The following is a 12,600-nucleotide window of genomic DNA, read 5'->3' on the forward strand; positions in this document are numbered from 1 at the left end:
ATAATTAACGGTAAACAAACTCAATGACCAATTATATCAGTTTTAAATCTCAAGGGCCAAAATGAGGACTTATGACAATTTCGAAATCATTTTGGCTAAAAAACCAAACTAAAACTAAAAACAAAAAACGAGTTCATTAAGAGTTCTTAGTTTGATGAATATTCATCTCTAACTCTAAACTTGAATTCAAAGATTAAATAATTTCAGTTAAGTAATAATTATAATATTGCATCATCTGAAACGCAATACGTAAGAGTTTAGGACACAATCATAACAAGTCACTTGTTTAACCTAAAAAAACACATTTCTCAGCTTCTCATGATACTCTAAATGCAGTTTCCAGCCTTAAATCACACACACGACGACACAGACATACTTCTCAAGCCTTTGTACAAACATCACCGTCACAAACCCCTCCTTCTTTGGATTCCTCTTCTTCCTGCTTGGCATCATTTTCGGTCTCTTTATCTACCTCCAACGCGCACTTTGGGTGGAGATTGAAATTACACTCCTTACAACAGAATGACCACACCAGTCCCGATTTATCGCACTTATAACACGTAAATCCTGTATGTCGCGTGAGGACAAGCTCGTGCCTCTCATGGAGTGCATTCTTCAACCTCTCGGGCCACCCTTTTGCCATCTCCTCATATTCCACTTCCATCTCCTTCAGTCGCTCTTCGGTGAAAGGATAAGCATTCGCCCCATTAAGCATGACAAGATTTCTTGCTTCTTTTGTGACGGTTTTGCCATTAGGACCAATGGCGACGAGCATGGGGATGCCCTGGACCTTGAATCTGCGACTCAACGGCACTTTTCTTTCATCGCCAAAGGGAAGAGCAAGCCATGGCATTTTAGCAAAGAAGTCATCGAAAGAGGTCTGATCCCGGTCACTAGAGATGAAAATGATTTCAAATGCATCGTCCTTTGCCTTAATCTCGTTGTAGGCTTCAACAAGTTTTGGCAGAAAGGCACGGCAAGGAGGGCACCAGTGAGCTGAGAAATAAAGGAGGATGTTCTTCCCCACTAGATCTGTCACAGGAACCTGAATGCAGAAATAATACTTTATTTACTTACTACCACACACGAAAAAAAAAAAAAAAAAAAAAAAAACACAAATGCACCCGCACAATACAAGTTACATGCCCTGAAAGAAGTGATCTGTGGGCTTTCGTCCCACATCACACAAAAGAATATCACTGTATAAACCGTAAAAGGTGGACACCGATATCTTACCTCAGTTTCATCTTTTCCAATGACAAAATTTCGATCCCCGGAAATGAAAAGTGACTCCAGGGTTTGAGCTTTCTCCTTTGCCTTCTCTATCTCATCGAGCTCTGCAAACTTCTCTGGCGTGAAGGGGTATGCCAGACTCTCATGCTCGTCAATGGCATCAGCAACGTTCTTACTAAGTGTTTTACCATCTGCCCCAATAATAACCAAAGTGGGTAAGGTTGACAGCTCAAAGTACCGAGCCAACTTCTCAACATTTTTGTCCCCAATGGGTAAAGAAAACCAAGGCATTTTCTCAAAATATTTGTTGAATGATTTTTCATTATCATCAAGTGGCAGCAACACAATCTCGAAGTTCTCTCCATTTCCTTTCAGCTTCTCATAGACCTCCACAAGTTTTGGAGTAAATTCTGCACATTGACTGTATGAAGACAATGAGAAATAGAGACCCACTATCTTCCCTTCTAGTTCAGAGACAGGCACCTTGATTTATGCACAAATTAATAACAAAAGTCAGATTGTGCAGCCGAGTTGCATTTCACAGCAAATTCATAGAATACGAGACTATAAGTCAGTATCATAAACAAGAAGTGGCAACGAAACTTACCTTCTCTCCGTTATTTGAAATTACAAAGTCGCGTGAGCGGGAGACCAAGATTTTTTTCAGGGACTGTTCCCTTCTGGCAGCTTCTTCTTGATCTTTTAGTTCTTTTATCTTTTCCTGTGTAAAAGGGTAGGAATCAACTCCGTACTCCAGAAGAATCTCAACTCCATCGTCACTCAAAACTTTCCCATCTTCGCCAAGGATCACAAGATGGGGTATCCCACTAACTTTGAACAATCCATCCACGCGATCACGTGCGTCTGAATCAGAGAACGGAATTGCAAGCCATGGCATCTTGGAGAAGTACCCATTGAATGACTCATCATCTTCATCAGCCGAGATAAATATAATCTCAAAATCACCATTTGGAGAGATCTCATTGTAGGCCTCGACTAAAGCTGGGGTGAATTGTTGGCATGGACTGCACCATGATGCAGAAAAATACAGCCCAAGCTTTTTCCCTTTCAAGCTCTCAACCTTAATCTGAAAATCCAGAATTTGACGTATGATTCCTCTCGTACATTATCCCACTACCAATATTACCATCAACCCTGAGCCCTCTACATCTGAATAATAACTTTTCTTTTCCAAATTTTCTTAAACCTTTCAAACAAGTCTTTCTAAATCAACCACTACTCAAGTTAATACATGTACATGTATGCAAATAAATTACAGTTCAAGGACAACAGTCGGATCATAATCTAAACCGTTCGTTTTCATATCCTCTCATTTAAATATCATCTATGCACAAATTAATAAATTGAAGATCGTTTCTTAATCCATAAGTATCAAATAACCGGCCGGTTGGAGGAACTTAATGTTTACCATAACTTCAATTTGCACAAACAAAATGCTGAGTTCAGTAAAACCAGATATAAATTCAACCTAACAAAGTCCAAAACCTTGCAAACAGAGCAATATCTTTAATTTACTTTTTTCACCAAAAAGTACAGAAATTTGCTTTTTTCTTTTGCCACTCAAACAAATTGAACCTCTATTTATTTATTAATTTCAAATACATCTACAAGAGTGATAAAAAAAAACCCCAATTGTTAAACTACTTCAACAGAGTGTTTAAAATATCCACAAAATTGTCGATATTTTCATCCAAATAACCGAAAAATCAAAGTATCGATATGGAAATGAGGGTAAAATGCAAACCTCACCCGATATCGGCTAGATATAGAAAAATCAATGAAACGATTCACTAAAGAAATTTTTCCGGAACCCATTGAAGATTTCGATCTTTTGAAATTTTTTTCTCTAATTTCGACTAAATCTGAATGAGTTTATACCCACCTCATTGAAAATTTTCATCATTTCTCTCCAAAACAACCGATTTTGATATCAATATCGATATATCATCAATATTTCCAAAAATTTATGTATCGATAATTTTAAACACTGTTTTTAACATACCAATTCAACGACCCCAGACTGAATCTATTTCACTAACACTGAAAAAATTTACCCAAGATTTTTTACCGATAAGAAATTAACTAAAAAATCGAAGAGAATCAGAAAAAAGAGCTGAAATTTTACCTGATCACCATTGTTACGGACAAGAAAGTCCCTCTTCGCAGAAGAAAGAAGCGAGACAACGTCGTGGGGTTCGGCGTTGACCACATCGGCAGCTTTAACTTCACCGTCTGACATTTTTGATCTTTCGAAATGTTCTTATACGAGGCTGGGATATTCCGAACTTCAAATTCGCCGGAGGTTGTGTGATATGTGAAGGTGAGGACAGTGTGAACTCAGGGGCTCCATTTATATTGCACCAATTTTTGTGTCGTTGGGCGTGGGAGGAATTTTACTGCGTGTCGGAAACGCTGGATACTGGTGTTATTATGCAAGTGGTTGTTTGGATGTGAAGTGTTTTTGATAAAAATGTTTTTGAAATTAATTCTTAATAAAAATATAAATTTTGAAAAAATACTTAAAGTACTTTCTAAAAGAAGCACCAGTTATGTGCTTCTTGTAAAAAATATTTTAAGTGCTTTTGGAACTAAAAAAACATTTTCTCTAAAAGTGTTTTTAACCATTTTAAAAGTACATCCAAATAAACTTTAACGAATTGGAATTTTTTTGATGTATTAAGTTAATTGTATTACAACGCTTGATCTATCGGGTCGAATTTGAAACACATTGAAAAAAAAAATTGAGTGTGGGGAGTCTAGAATTTTCTTGAAGACTGAGAGAAAGAAAGATAAGAGGATCTTTTTGAGAAAAGTTTCTTGTAGAGAGAAATTTTTAATTATGATGAAAATACGGATAATTCATCACATATTTTTATGTAAGTGGTGAAAAAATTTAATTTTTAAGTTATTAATCTTTTAACGCATATATCCTATCATTTACATAAGGACACGTTGTATACCATGTCACATTAAAAAATCTCTCCCGTTTAGAAGGTGCGTTGGATGCATATGCACGTATGCGTCACGCGGTCAGCGTCACCCAATTAAATCTCAAAACAATTTCAATATGCCTTTGTTCCATTTTCTTCTTAACAAAATAAAATGAAAATATTACCCATTAAGCTCACTTAAAACTACAAAGCGAGTAATTTGAATATGAGTAACAAGAGTGGAAAATTTGAACATGAATGCAAAGGATGGCCCCATAAGGCACATTAGGCATATCGGTGCCAGCTCTAAGTATGTGTAAGTAGTATTGCATGGGTTCCTAGCTCGGGAGATGGCTGATTTATGCTTTTATTTTATTATTTAAAGATGGAATAATTAAATTAAGTTGTTAGTATAAGTGTCCTCTCACTTCTTATCTCTGTAGCTCTAACAGGGGGTTCAAATACGTCTCGAGGCTAGCCTTGAGACGCATACAGTTGAACATGTTGGTTATGAGGCCTCTCAACCTCAAATAAACTTTTGTTTTAGTGTAAGTGATATTATACACTAATCTTATTAAAAAGAGGAAGAGGAGTATGAAGTCAATATGCAATATATTAAAACGGAAGACATCCAAGTAGCATTTTTAAATATTCTTTGCATTATACTTTTCTTTGGGATCTCTCTTCTCAATATAAAGTTTAAATAACAGAAATAATATTCGTTAGGTTATTATTTCGTTTATTTAAGGTAGAATTTCAAACTGAATCTTCATCTTTAAGTTTCCAAGTGTGAACATTGGAAAATGACAAAGTGCATGAAACATTGACTCCATTGACCGTATGGGCTGTGGCCTGTTTTGATTGTTAACAACAGCCCAATCTGGCACGCTTCAATCCAACTTGTACCCGTGTGTATATGGTTTATTGGTATTTGTCTCACCACCTCCGCATTATACGCCCTCGCATTCTCCGCGCTCGCGGCCTCCCCTTCTCTGAAACCACCACGGGACGCCAACAACTCCCTCCCTCTCCATCACACTCACAAACGCATCCAAACTCAGCGTTGAAAAGATTACTATACACCAACTCGCCGTCGCTAACCACCTCACTGGTGGCTCCAAACAACGCGTAGTCGAGACAGACGTAGTTTATGCTGCTTAGGTAGCTGAAGTAGGGGTAGGAGTTGACCATGAAGGGGGAGTTCGTGTCGCAGAGGAAGCTGAGGAGGGGGAGTAGAGAGGGTTGGACGGAGGGGTCGAAGGAGGCTAAGGAGGGAGAGTATGAGGTGGAGAGAACGGGAGGCGCTTAGTGGGGAAGAGAGCTTGATGGAAATGTCAAGGCCTAGGGTTTGGAGGGCTTGGTGAAGTTTGAGAATGGCGGGAAGGACGTGGGGAGTGTAGTAAGGGTCTTTGAGGAAAACCTCGTTGCCGACGGCGATGTAACGGATTTGGTTTGCGGGGATGTGTGCGAGTAGGTTGGATTGGAGCCAGTAAAGGGTGGCGGCGAGGGTGGGGAGGAGTTCGTTGGTGACACCGATGGTGAGGTGGATTGTTGGGGTGCCGGAGAAGGTGCTGAGTGTACGTGGCGGGGTCGGTGTTGAAAAGGCGGACGGATGAGATGCCGTTGTCTTGGAGGATTTCGAGGACGGTGGAGGAACCGTGGCGGGAGATTGTTGTTGGATTATGTGGCCAAGTGGCCATATACTTTAGAATAAACAAAGCAAAGGTGGACAACACCTTTCCTTGTTTTGGGGAGGAAAAAAGGTTAAGTTGTTTTGTTTATTTGGTCCATGAAAGCCACGGGGTGGTTTTAGCAGAAAGCAAGAAATAACATCATGATGAGGAAGCATCATGATGAGAAAGAAAAAGGAAGCATCCAAGGGGAGAGCATTCGGCTCTCCCATGGGAAATGTTGATCATTCTATATTAAGGCATTTGTTATGCCTTATGGTTAGAAGTGAGAGATGGAGAGAAAAGCATCCAAAGAGATGGTATGAGCATTTGGCTCTACCATGGGCACGGGTGAGAGAAATCAAGAGAGCTAGAGTGAAAGGTCTCTAGTGAAAGAACTCTTGGGGTAGAGTGAGGCTCTTGGGAAAATTCTGTGAGTGGGTGTACAAGGGATATGGGATTGGGTTATGTCGATTTAACTCATGTGTAACTTGTACTGTTTTTCTCATAGTGAAGAGCAATATCTCTCCGAGGACGTAGGCAGTTTTTTGCCGAACCTCGTAAATTTCTCGGTGTCTTTATTTCTTGTATTTTATTTTGTTCAACTGTGTGTGATTTTGGTGAGGTTGTAATCTGAATCTCAGTTCCGCACTAACGAACGGGCCAAGGCACAACAATTGGTATCAGAGCATCGTTGGGGGCTTTGGTTCGTGGGAGGTCCAGATTTGTTGTTCACCATGGAATTTTCAGTTGAGCAGTTTAAAGGGAGAGGCGGTTTTGCTCTTGGTAAAGGAGAGTAATGGAAGCCTGAAGAAATGGAAGCCGTGTTTAGGGATGCTTGGATCAACTGCGAAAGTTGATGTTGAGGAAGAAGACAAAGGCCTCTTTCTTCTTACCTCACTTTCAGATTTGTACGAGAACCTTGTGAAACTTTACTGCAAGGAAATAAACAGTAAGTTTGGAGCAGGTGCAAGCTTCTTTGGTGTGGAATGATACACACAAGAGACCGAGGATGATGGTGGGCACAAGACTGCTTAAGCTATTCAAGGTTGAAATCGTGGAAGAAAATTGGAAAGAGGATCTGAGAGAGACAGCAGGTTCGGATCCGGTTCCGGAGGCAAGGGTCCACAGTGCTACGGGTGCAAGGCCGGGTTAGCAAGTTTGTGGTGGAAGACTTTGAGTATGCCCTCTAGGTACTCGAAGCAACACTTCTCCTGGTGATGTTTAGTCTCAAGTGTTGCAGGGGTTTTGCAGCAGGTGGAGCTATGAGATTCACAGGTGATGAGAAGGTCCTGAGGTAGGAGAAAGTGTGGGAATTTTGTCTGGCTCGATAGGTTGTTGCTGGAAATAGGCGCGCTGACGAGTTTCCAGTTTGCAGACAATGAAGAGGAGGAAAACCTGCTGGAGGAGACGAGGATGTGTTGAGATCCTGTCTGAAGCTAAATGGTGATTTTTAGCTTGCAGCAGCTGCACATGCATTGGCAGTAACTGAATCGGAACAGGACCAACGAGGTTGATTCAGAGTGTGCATGCTGGTACGTAAGGCCAATGGATTTTGGAACTTGGCCAAGGTGGAGATTGTTGGATTATGTGGCCAAGTGGCCATATACTTTAGAATAAACAAAGCAAAGGTGGACAACACCTTTCCTTGTTTTGGGGAGGAAAAAAGGTTAAGTTGTTTTGTTTATTTGGTCCATGAAAGCCACGGGGTGGTTTTAGCAGAAAGCAAGAAATAACATCATGATGAGGAAGCATCATGATGAGAAAGAAAAAGGAAGCATCCAAGGGGAGAGCATTCGGCTCTCCCATGGGAAATGTTGATCATTCTATATTAAGGCATTTGTTATGCCTTATGGTTAGAAGTGAGAGATGGAGAGAAAAGCATCCAAAGAGATGGTGTGAGAATTTGGCTCTACCATGGGCACGGGTGAGAGAAATCAAGAGAGCTAGAGTGAAAGGTCTCTAGTGAAAGAACTCTTGGGGTAGAGTGAGGCTCTTGGGAAAATTCTGTGAGTGGGTGTACAAGGGATATGGGATTGGGTTATGTCGATTTAACTCATGTGTAACTTGTACTGTTTTTCTCATAGTGAAGAGCAATATCTCTCCGAGGACGTAGGCATTTTTTTGCCGAACCTCGTAAATTTCTCAGTGTCTTTATTTCTTGTATTTTATTTTGTTCAACTGTGTGATTTTGGTGAGGTTGTAATCTGAATCTCGGTTCCGCACTAACGAACGGGCCAAGGCACAACAATTGTTAGCTACTGGTCCGTAGCAGATTCCAATTAGTTCTGCTGCTGCTGAACCTACAATTGTAATTACAAAATCAGTTTATTGAAACTTAATTTAGTTATTTAGTGCATTCCTTGCCATGCATAAAGCTGTTGAGAATGAGTCTCACATTGATGGAAGAAAGAATTTTGCATAGGCTTATAACTTCTTCATGGTATTAGAGTAGGTTATTATGAAGCCGAACGGCCACACACGCTCCATGTTTGTGTTGTCCACGTGTTCGGCGGCCAAACGGCCACACGAGCTCCATGTTTGTGTTATCCATTTGTTAGGCTTGAAAATTTGCCTATATTAGCGTCAATATTAGATTGATGTTTGCAGCTCAGTTTGTTAAGAGTATTTTTTCTTTACACTTGATATCCCAATAGGTTAATGGAATGAGGGATTTTGCATAAGCTTATAAGAGGATAGACTACTCTCCATATTGCCAATTGGTTTTATGGTGAAATCTCAACTTCTTCATAGTATCAAAGCAGGTTGTCCTACGTGTCAAGCCAAACGGCCACATGCGCTCCATGTTTGTGTTGTCTACGTGTTAAGCTTTAAAATTCATCAATATTAACGTCAAAATTAGACTAATATTTGCAACTCAGTTTGTTAAAAGTATTTTTTTCTTTATACTTGATGTCCCAATTCGTTTCTTACCTCCCCGAATATTGCTTGTATCAACAAAGGTAATATACTACAGTGAATGGATAGGAATTTTATTACCAAATGAGTGTGAGAGAAGATAGAGAAGGATGAGTGAAAATTGGGAGAGGAGGACATGATTATGATCAAATTTCTTTGACATTTTAGTTAATTTGAAGAATTGAGCTCAATGAAGCTGATACGTTGAATTAGTATTTAAGTACTTGATGAAATGTATTTTAAATTGGGGTGACTGTGAAGAGAGCCACAGCTAGAAGTACAAGCTATGATTTGTTTTGGTTAATTATGTTGTTTTGATTTTGGTTTAAAGTAGTTTGTGCTTTCGTTTCGGGTTTTCTAGTTCAAGATCATGTTCAATTTTGTGATCATTTTAATAGATTTGGTCATGATTTTGTCGGCTTCACTACTAAAAAGAGTAAAAATTTCTGATAAGGCAACTGACTTAACATCGTTAAATAGACACTCTCATAAAGAATGACTCGATTAGTCACGTAATTATGTGCTTGATTGTTTGGACAAACTCATAAATATTAAACACACTTTTTGACCAGCCAACACCCATAGCATTGACTAGAGAGCGACACATTTGAGCTGATTTTTTGACATTCAAAACACAACAGGGCGCTATGGTTGTTAGAAGTTAGGAAGTGTTAGAGGTAAAGACATTCCTGTCCCACCAGCACTACCCGTATGGACTGTGGACAGGTAAAAGATGGCCAACAAACAAACAAACAAAATGCATGTCACTGCTAAGTCCAGTCCCACTAAACATTGAGGATGGCGGAGCCCTCTGCGTGCTAGGCTTAAGGGAAGGATTGAGGTAGGGATTAATCCGTTTATGATGTGACATTATTCTTATCATAAAAAACTGACCTAAAATCAAGCTCCACCCACCTAGCGGAATCGTTCCTTATTAAAAAGGAGATAAAGACGGCAATCAAATAGTGAGTACTGACCCCGCCATTTTCTAAGAGGAACTATAGATGATATTTTAAAGGATAGTGCTATTTATACATTTTTTTTTTTATTTTTTATACACATATTCTAATTTTTGTCGGATTGAATGAATTAAAGTAGATCAAATGACAAAATTTAATAAAAAAATGTGAAATGTAAAAAAAGATGTGTAATTAGCATCATCTTATTTTAAATTCTGAAGACTAGTACTTGTCTACTAGAAACCACTTTTATTATACTAACTGACGTTTACTTTTTGTCTAATCTCACTGTGATGCTTATTTACTCACAATAATGTGAAATTCTCATACGAGCTTTTTAGCCAAATGATTCTTGAGATTGTCATAATTTATTATCTTAGTCCTTGAGATTTAAAATCAATAAAAGTAGTCATTGAGATTGTCCTACGTCAAATCATTTTGGTCATTGTGTGAAAAACTTTGTTAAATTGAAGAAACCACTAGTTTAATGGGAGGGGTTGGTGTGACAAAAATACCCTCAATTTAATAGAGATTTCTCATGGAATGAATAAAACGATTGGCGGTGGACAATCTCACGGACCACTTCTACAGATTTTAAATCTTAAGAATCAAAGTGAGGAGTTATGCTAATCTCAAAAATCATTTTGGTTAAAAAAATCTTTTCAAACAAGCCGGTGTCTCTAGTATTATTGTATTTCTAACTTGAACCTACAGAACAGTATTATTGGATGAACAAATTAAACAAATTATAAGTGCACTAACAGTTTGGAAAGATGTATCTACATATGTTCCGAGATCAAAGGCTGAGATGGATAGGTGCTCAATTGATTCCAATCATATGCACAATTATGCAATCGCCTAGCAAATAAATGCTGCTTTTTTCTCTCTCAAGGGGGCCTTTTGAGAACACTAATCCACTGTCCAAAGGCTCCAAAATCTTGCTTTCTCTCCATACAAAGCAAATCTCTTGCAGCTTCTTCTTCCACATTAAAGAGATCAACAAGGAATATCTTTACTTGTCTCTTTATTAAAGAAAGTTATTTTCCTCCTTTCTTGAACACGAATACCAAACATTTGAATCCCAGTGTTCTTTTTTTGTCGAAATTTGAATGCCATTGTTTAAGTAACGTTATTTAATCGCATAAAACTAACTACGTTGCTGCCATGCTCTCATATAAATGTTAATGTGAATATTAATATTCACATACTAATGTTCTTGCTTGATCCACGGGTAAACCCAATTCTCTCCCTTCGTCTTCACTCAAAGAACAAAGATCTACAAGGACTTACTACTAATTACCCCCTAAATCCCATATCCTCTGTTTTACTCCAATTCAGTCCTATCCTATCCAGACCATCATCATGTCCTCCTTGCAGCCTCAGCAGCAGCAGCAGCCTGTTGGCCCTGTTCTTGTTTACCCTAACGATGTCAATGGACAGCCTTCATCTTCCCACCATTCAAATGGATCATTCGGGACTGTTTTCATCGTGCTGGCCGTTATAATCGTCATCTCCGCCATCGCTTGCTTTCTCGGAAGGCTCTGCAATCGCCGCCACAACAGCTCAAAACCCCATAAGCAACCGCAACATAACTTTCGTCCCAAGAAAGAAGCTGGCCCTGCAGGTGGCGGTGGTGGAGACCATCGCGTGGAGTTTGGGAGAGCTCCCAGCTTTCGAGCAGGCCCGAAAGTAGCAGACGTCGAATTTGGATTCGATAGGAAAAACCCGAAAGGGAACAGCAGCAGCAGAGGAGAGGGCAGAGGATACATGAATCATCACCACAACAAACCACACCATAACGGAAATGGTGAAATGAATCGTCACATGAAAGGTGAAATGAAGCAGCATCCTGGCGGCGAGCATCATGTTGGAATGGGAGATCCGAGCCAGCGGATGAAATGATGATCGGATTAGTAACTTGTTGTAGCTGGATTGGCTTTCCTTTCAAAATTAATCCTCCTGTTTCCTCTGTTCTTCTATGGCTTTTTTTTTTTTTTTTTTTTTTTTCTTTTCTTTTATTTTTAGTTAGTTTCCAACTCTGGAACTTCAAGTATTATTATAGGTAATGATAAAAGGTTTGTGGCAATTTTACTAGTGTACTAAATTATGGAATTGGATGATCTTCAATTACAAAGGGCTAAAACCTTGATCAATGATCGATACTCTATACATAGAAGAAAAAGAAAATAAGTTCTCCCATGAAAATGAAAATGAAAGACGCTGATTTGTACATGAATTAGTAACATCACGTAACTATTGTATTAAAAAAATACATCGGGCTTATTCTAAAGAGGGGGACTTGTATGAAACAAGGACGGAAAGGTAGTTGTGTTTCAAACCAATCATTCGACGTTAGTTGAGAAACTTAAAACACTCGTCGTCATGTTACTAATCCATAATGCCACGGTTGCATCGCGTAGGTTGTAGGTAAGTCCTTCTCCATTTTCGGATGTCCACCCTAACAAAATGGGAGAAAGAAGGCAGCATTTGCTTGATTTCAGAAGAGGAAAAGCAGAGTTCCTCCAGTTTTGTCCGAAAATGTCCAACCGCGGTATGCATAGTTTTCAATTTATCATCGCACCTAACTGAGCCTTCACTTCTAACTTACACAGTAGATATGTAAGAAGAAAAAAAATTCAATGAAAATAAATAAATAAAATTGAAAATGATATGATCGTTACTCCTTTACCGATTGTCCTCAAGATTTGTCACTATCAAGGTAGCGATTTTTCTTAGTACCAATAGTTAGTGTCATACCGATTCCTCATTTTCATTTTTTTTTTTTAATTTCAACGCTACATTGAGGCACATTCAATAATGGAATTGTCTTCAAAAATCAAATAGTGTTGAATAAATTTTTTTTGCTTT

At 38.9% G+C, this 12,600-nt stretch overlaps 2 protein-coding genes and 1 pseudogene across 2 annotated transcripts; 1 reads left to right on the forward strand and 2 right to left on the reverse strand.

Annotated features, from left to right (window-relative positions):
* Positions 1 to 201: 201 nt before the first annotated feature.
* Positions 202 to 3,711, reverse strand: LOC137736909 (putative nucleoredoxin 1). Its single transcript, XM_068476224.2, has 4 exons — positions 3,380 to 3,711; positions 1,841 to 2,320; positions 1,237 to 1,716; positions 202 to 1,045 (listed from the first exon to the last, which is right to left on the reverse strand). Exons 1-4 carry the CDS (start codon positions 3,491 to 3,493, stop codon positions 380 to 382), a joined length of 1,740 nt encoding a protein of 579 aa, XP_068332325.2. The 5' UTR covers positions 3,494 to 3,711; the 3' UTR covers positions 202 to 379.
* Positions 3,712 to 5,008: 1,297 nt separating this feature from the next.
* LOC137736287 (glucan endo-1,3-beta-glucosidase-like) lies at positions 5,009 to 5,884 on the reverse strand (annotated as a pseudogene).
* Positions 5,885 to 10,953: 5,069 nt separating this feature from the next.
* On the forward strand, positions 10,954 to 11,705 carry LOC137736289 (uncharacterized). The gene has a single exon (XM_068475582.2). The coding sequence runs from the start codon at positions 11,095 to 11,097 to the stop codon at positions 11,632 to 11,634; it is 540 nt and encodes a 179-aa protein (XP_068331683.2). The 5' UTR covers positions 10,954 to 11,094; the 3' UTR covers positions 11,635 to 11,705.
* The last annotated feature ends 895 nt before the right edge of the window (positions 11,706 to 12,600 follow it).

The sequence above is a fragment of the Pyrus communis genome, chromosome 13, assembly GCF_041283825.1.
Source record: "Pyrus communis isolate YQ-2024b chromosome 13, ASM4128382v1, whole genome shotgun sequence".
Lineage (NCBI taxonomy): Eukaryota > Viridiplantae > Streptophyta > Magnoliopsida > Rosales > Rosaceae > Pyrus > Pyrus communis.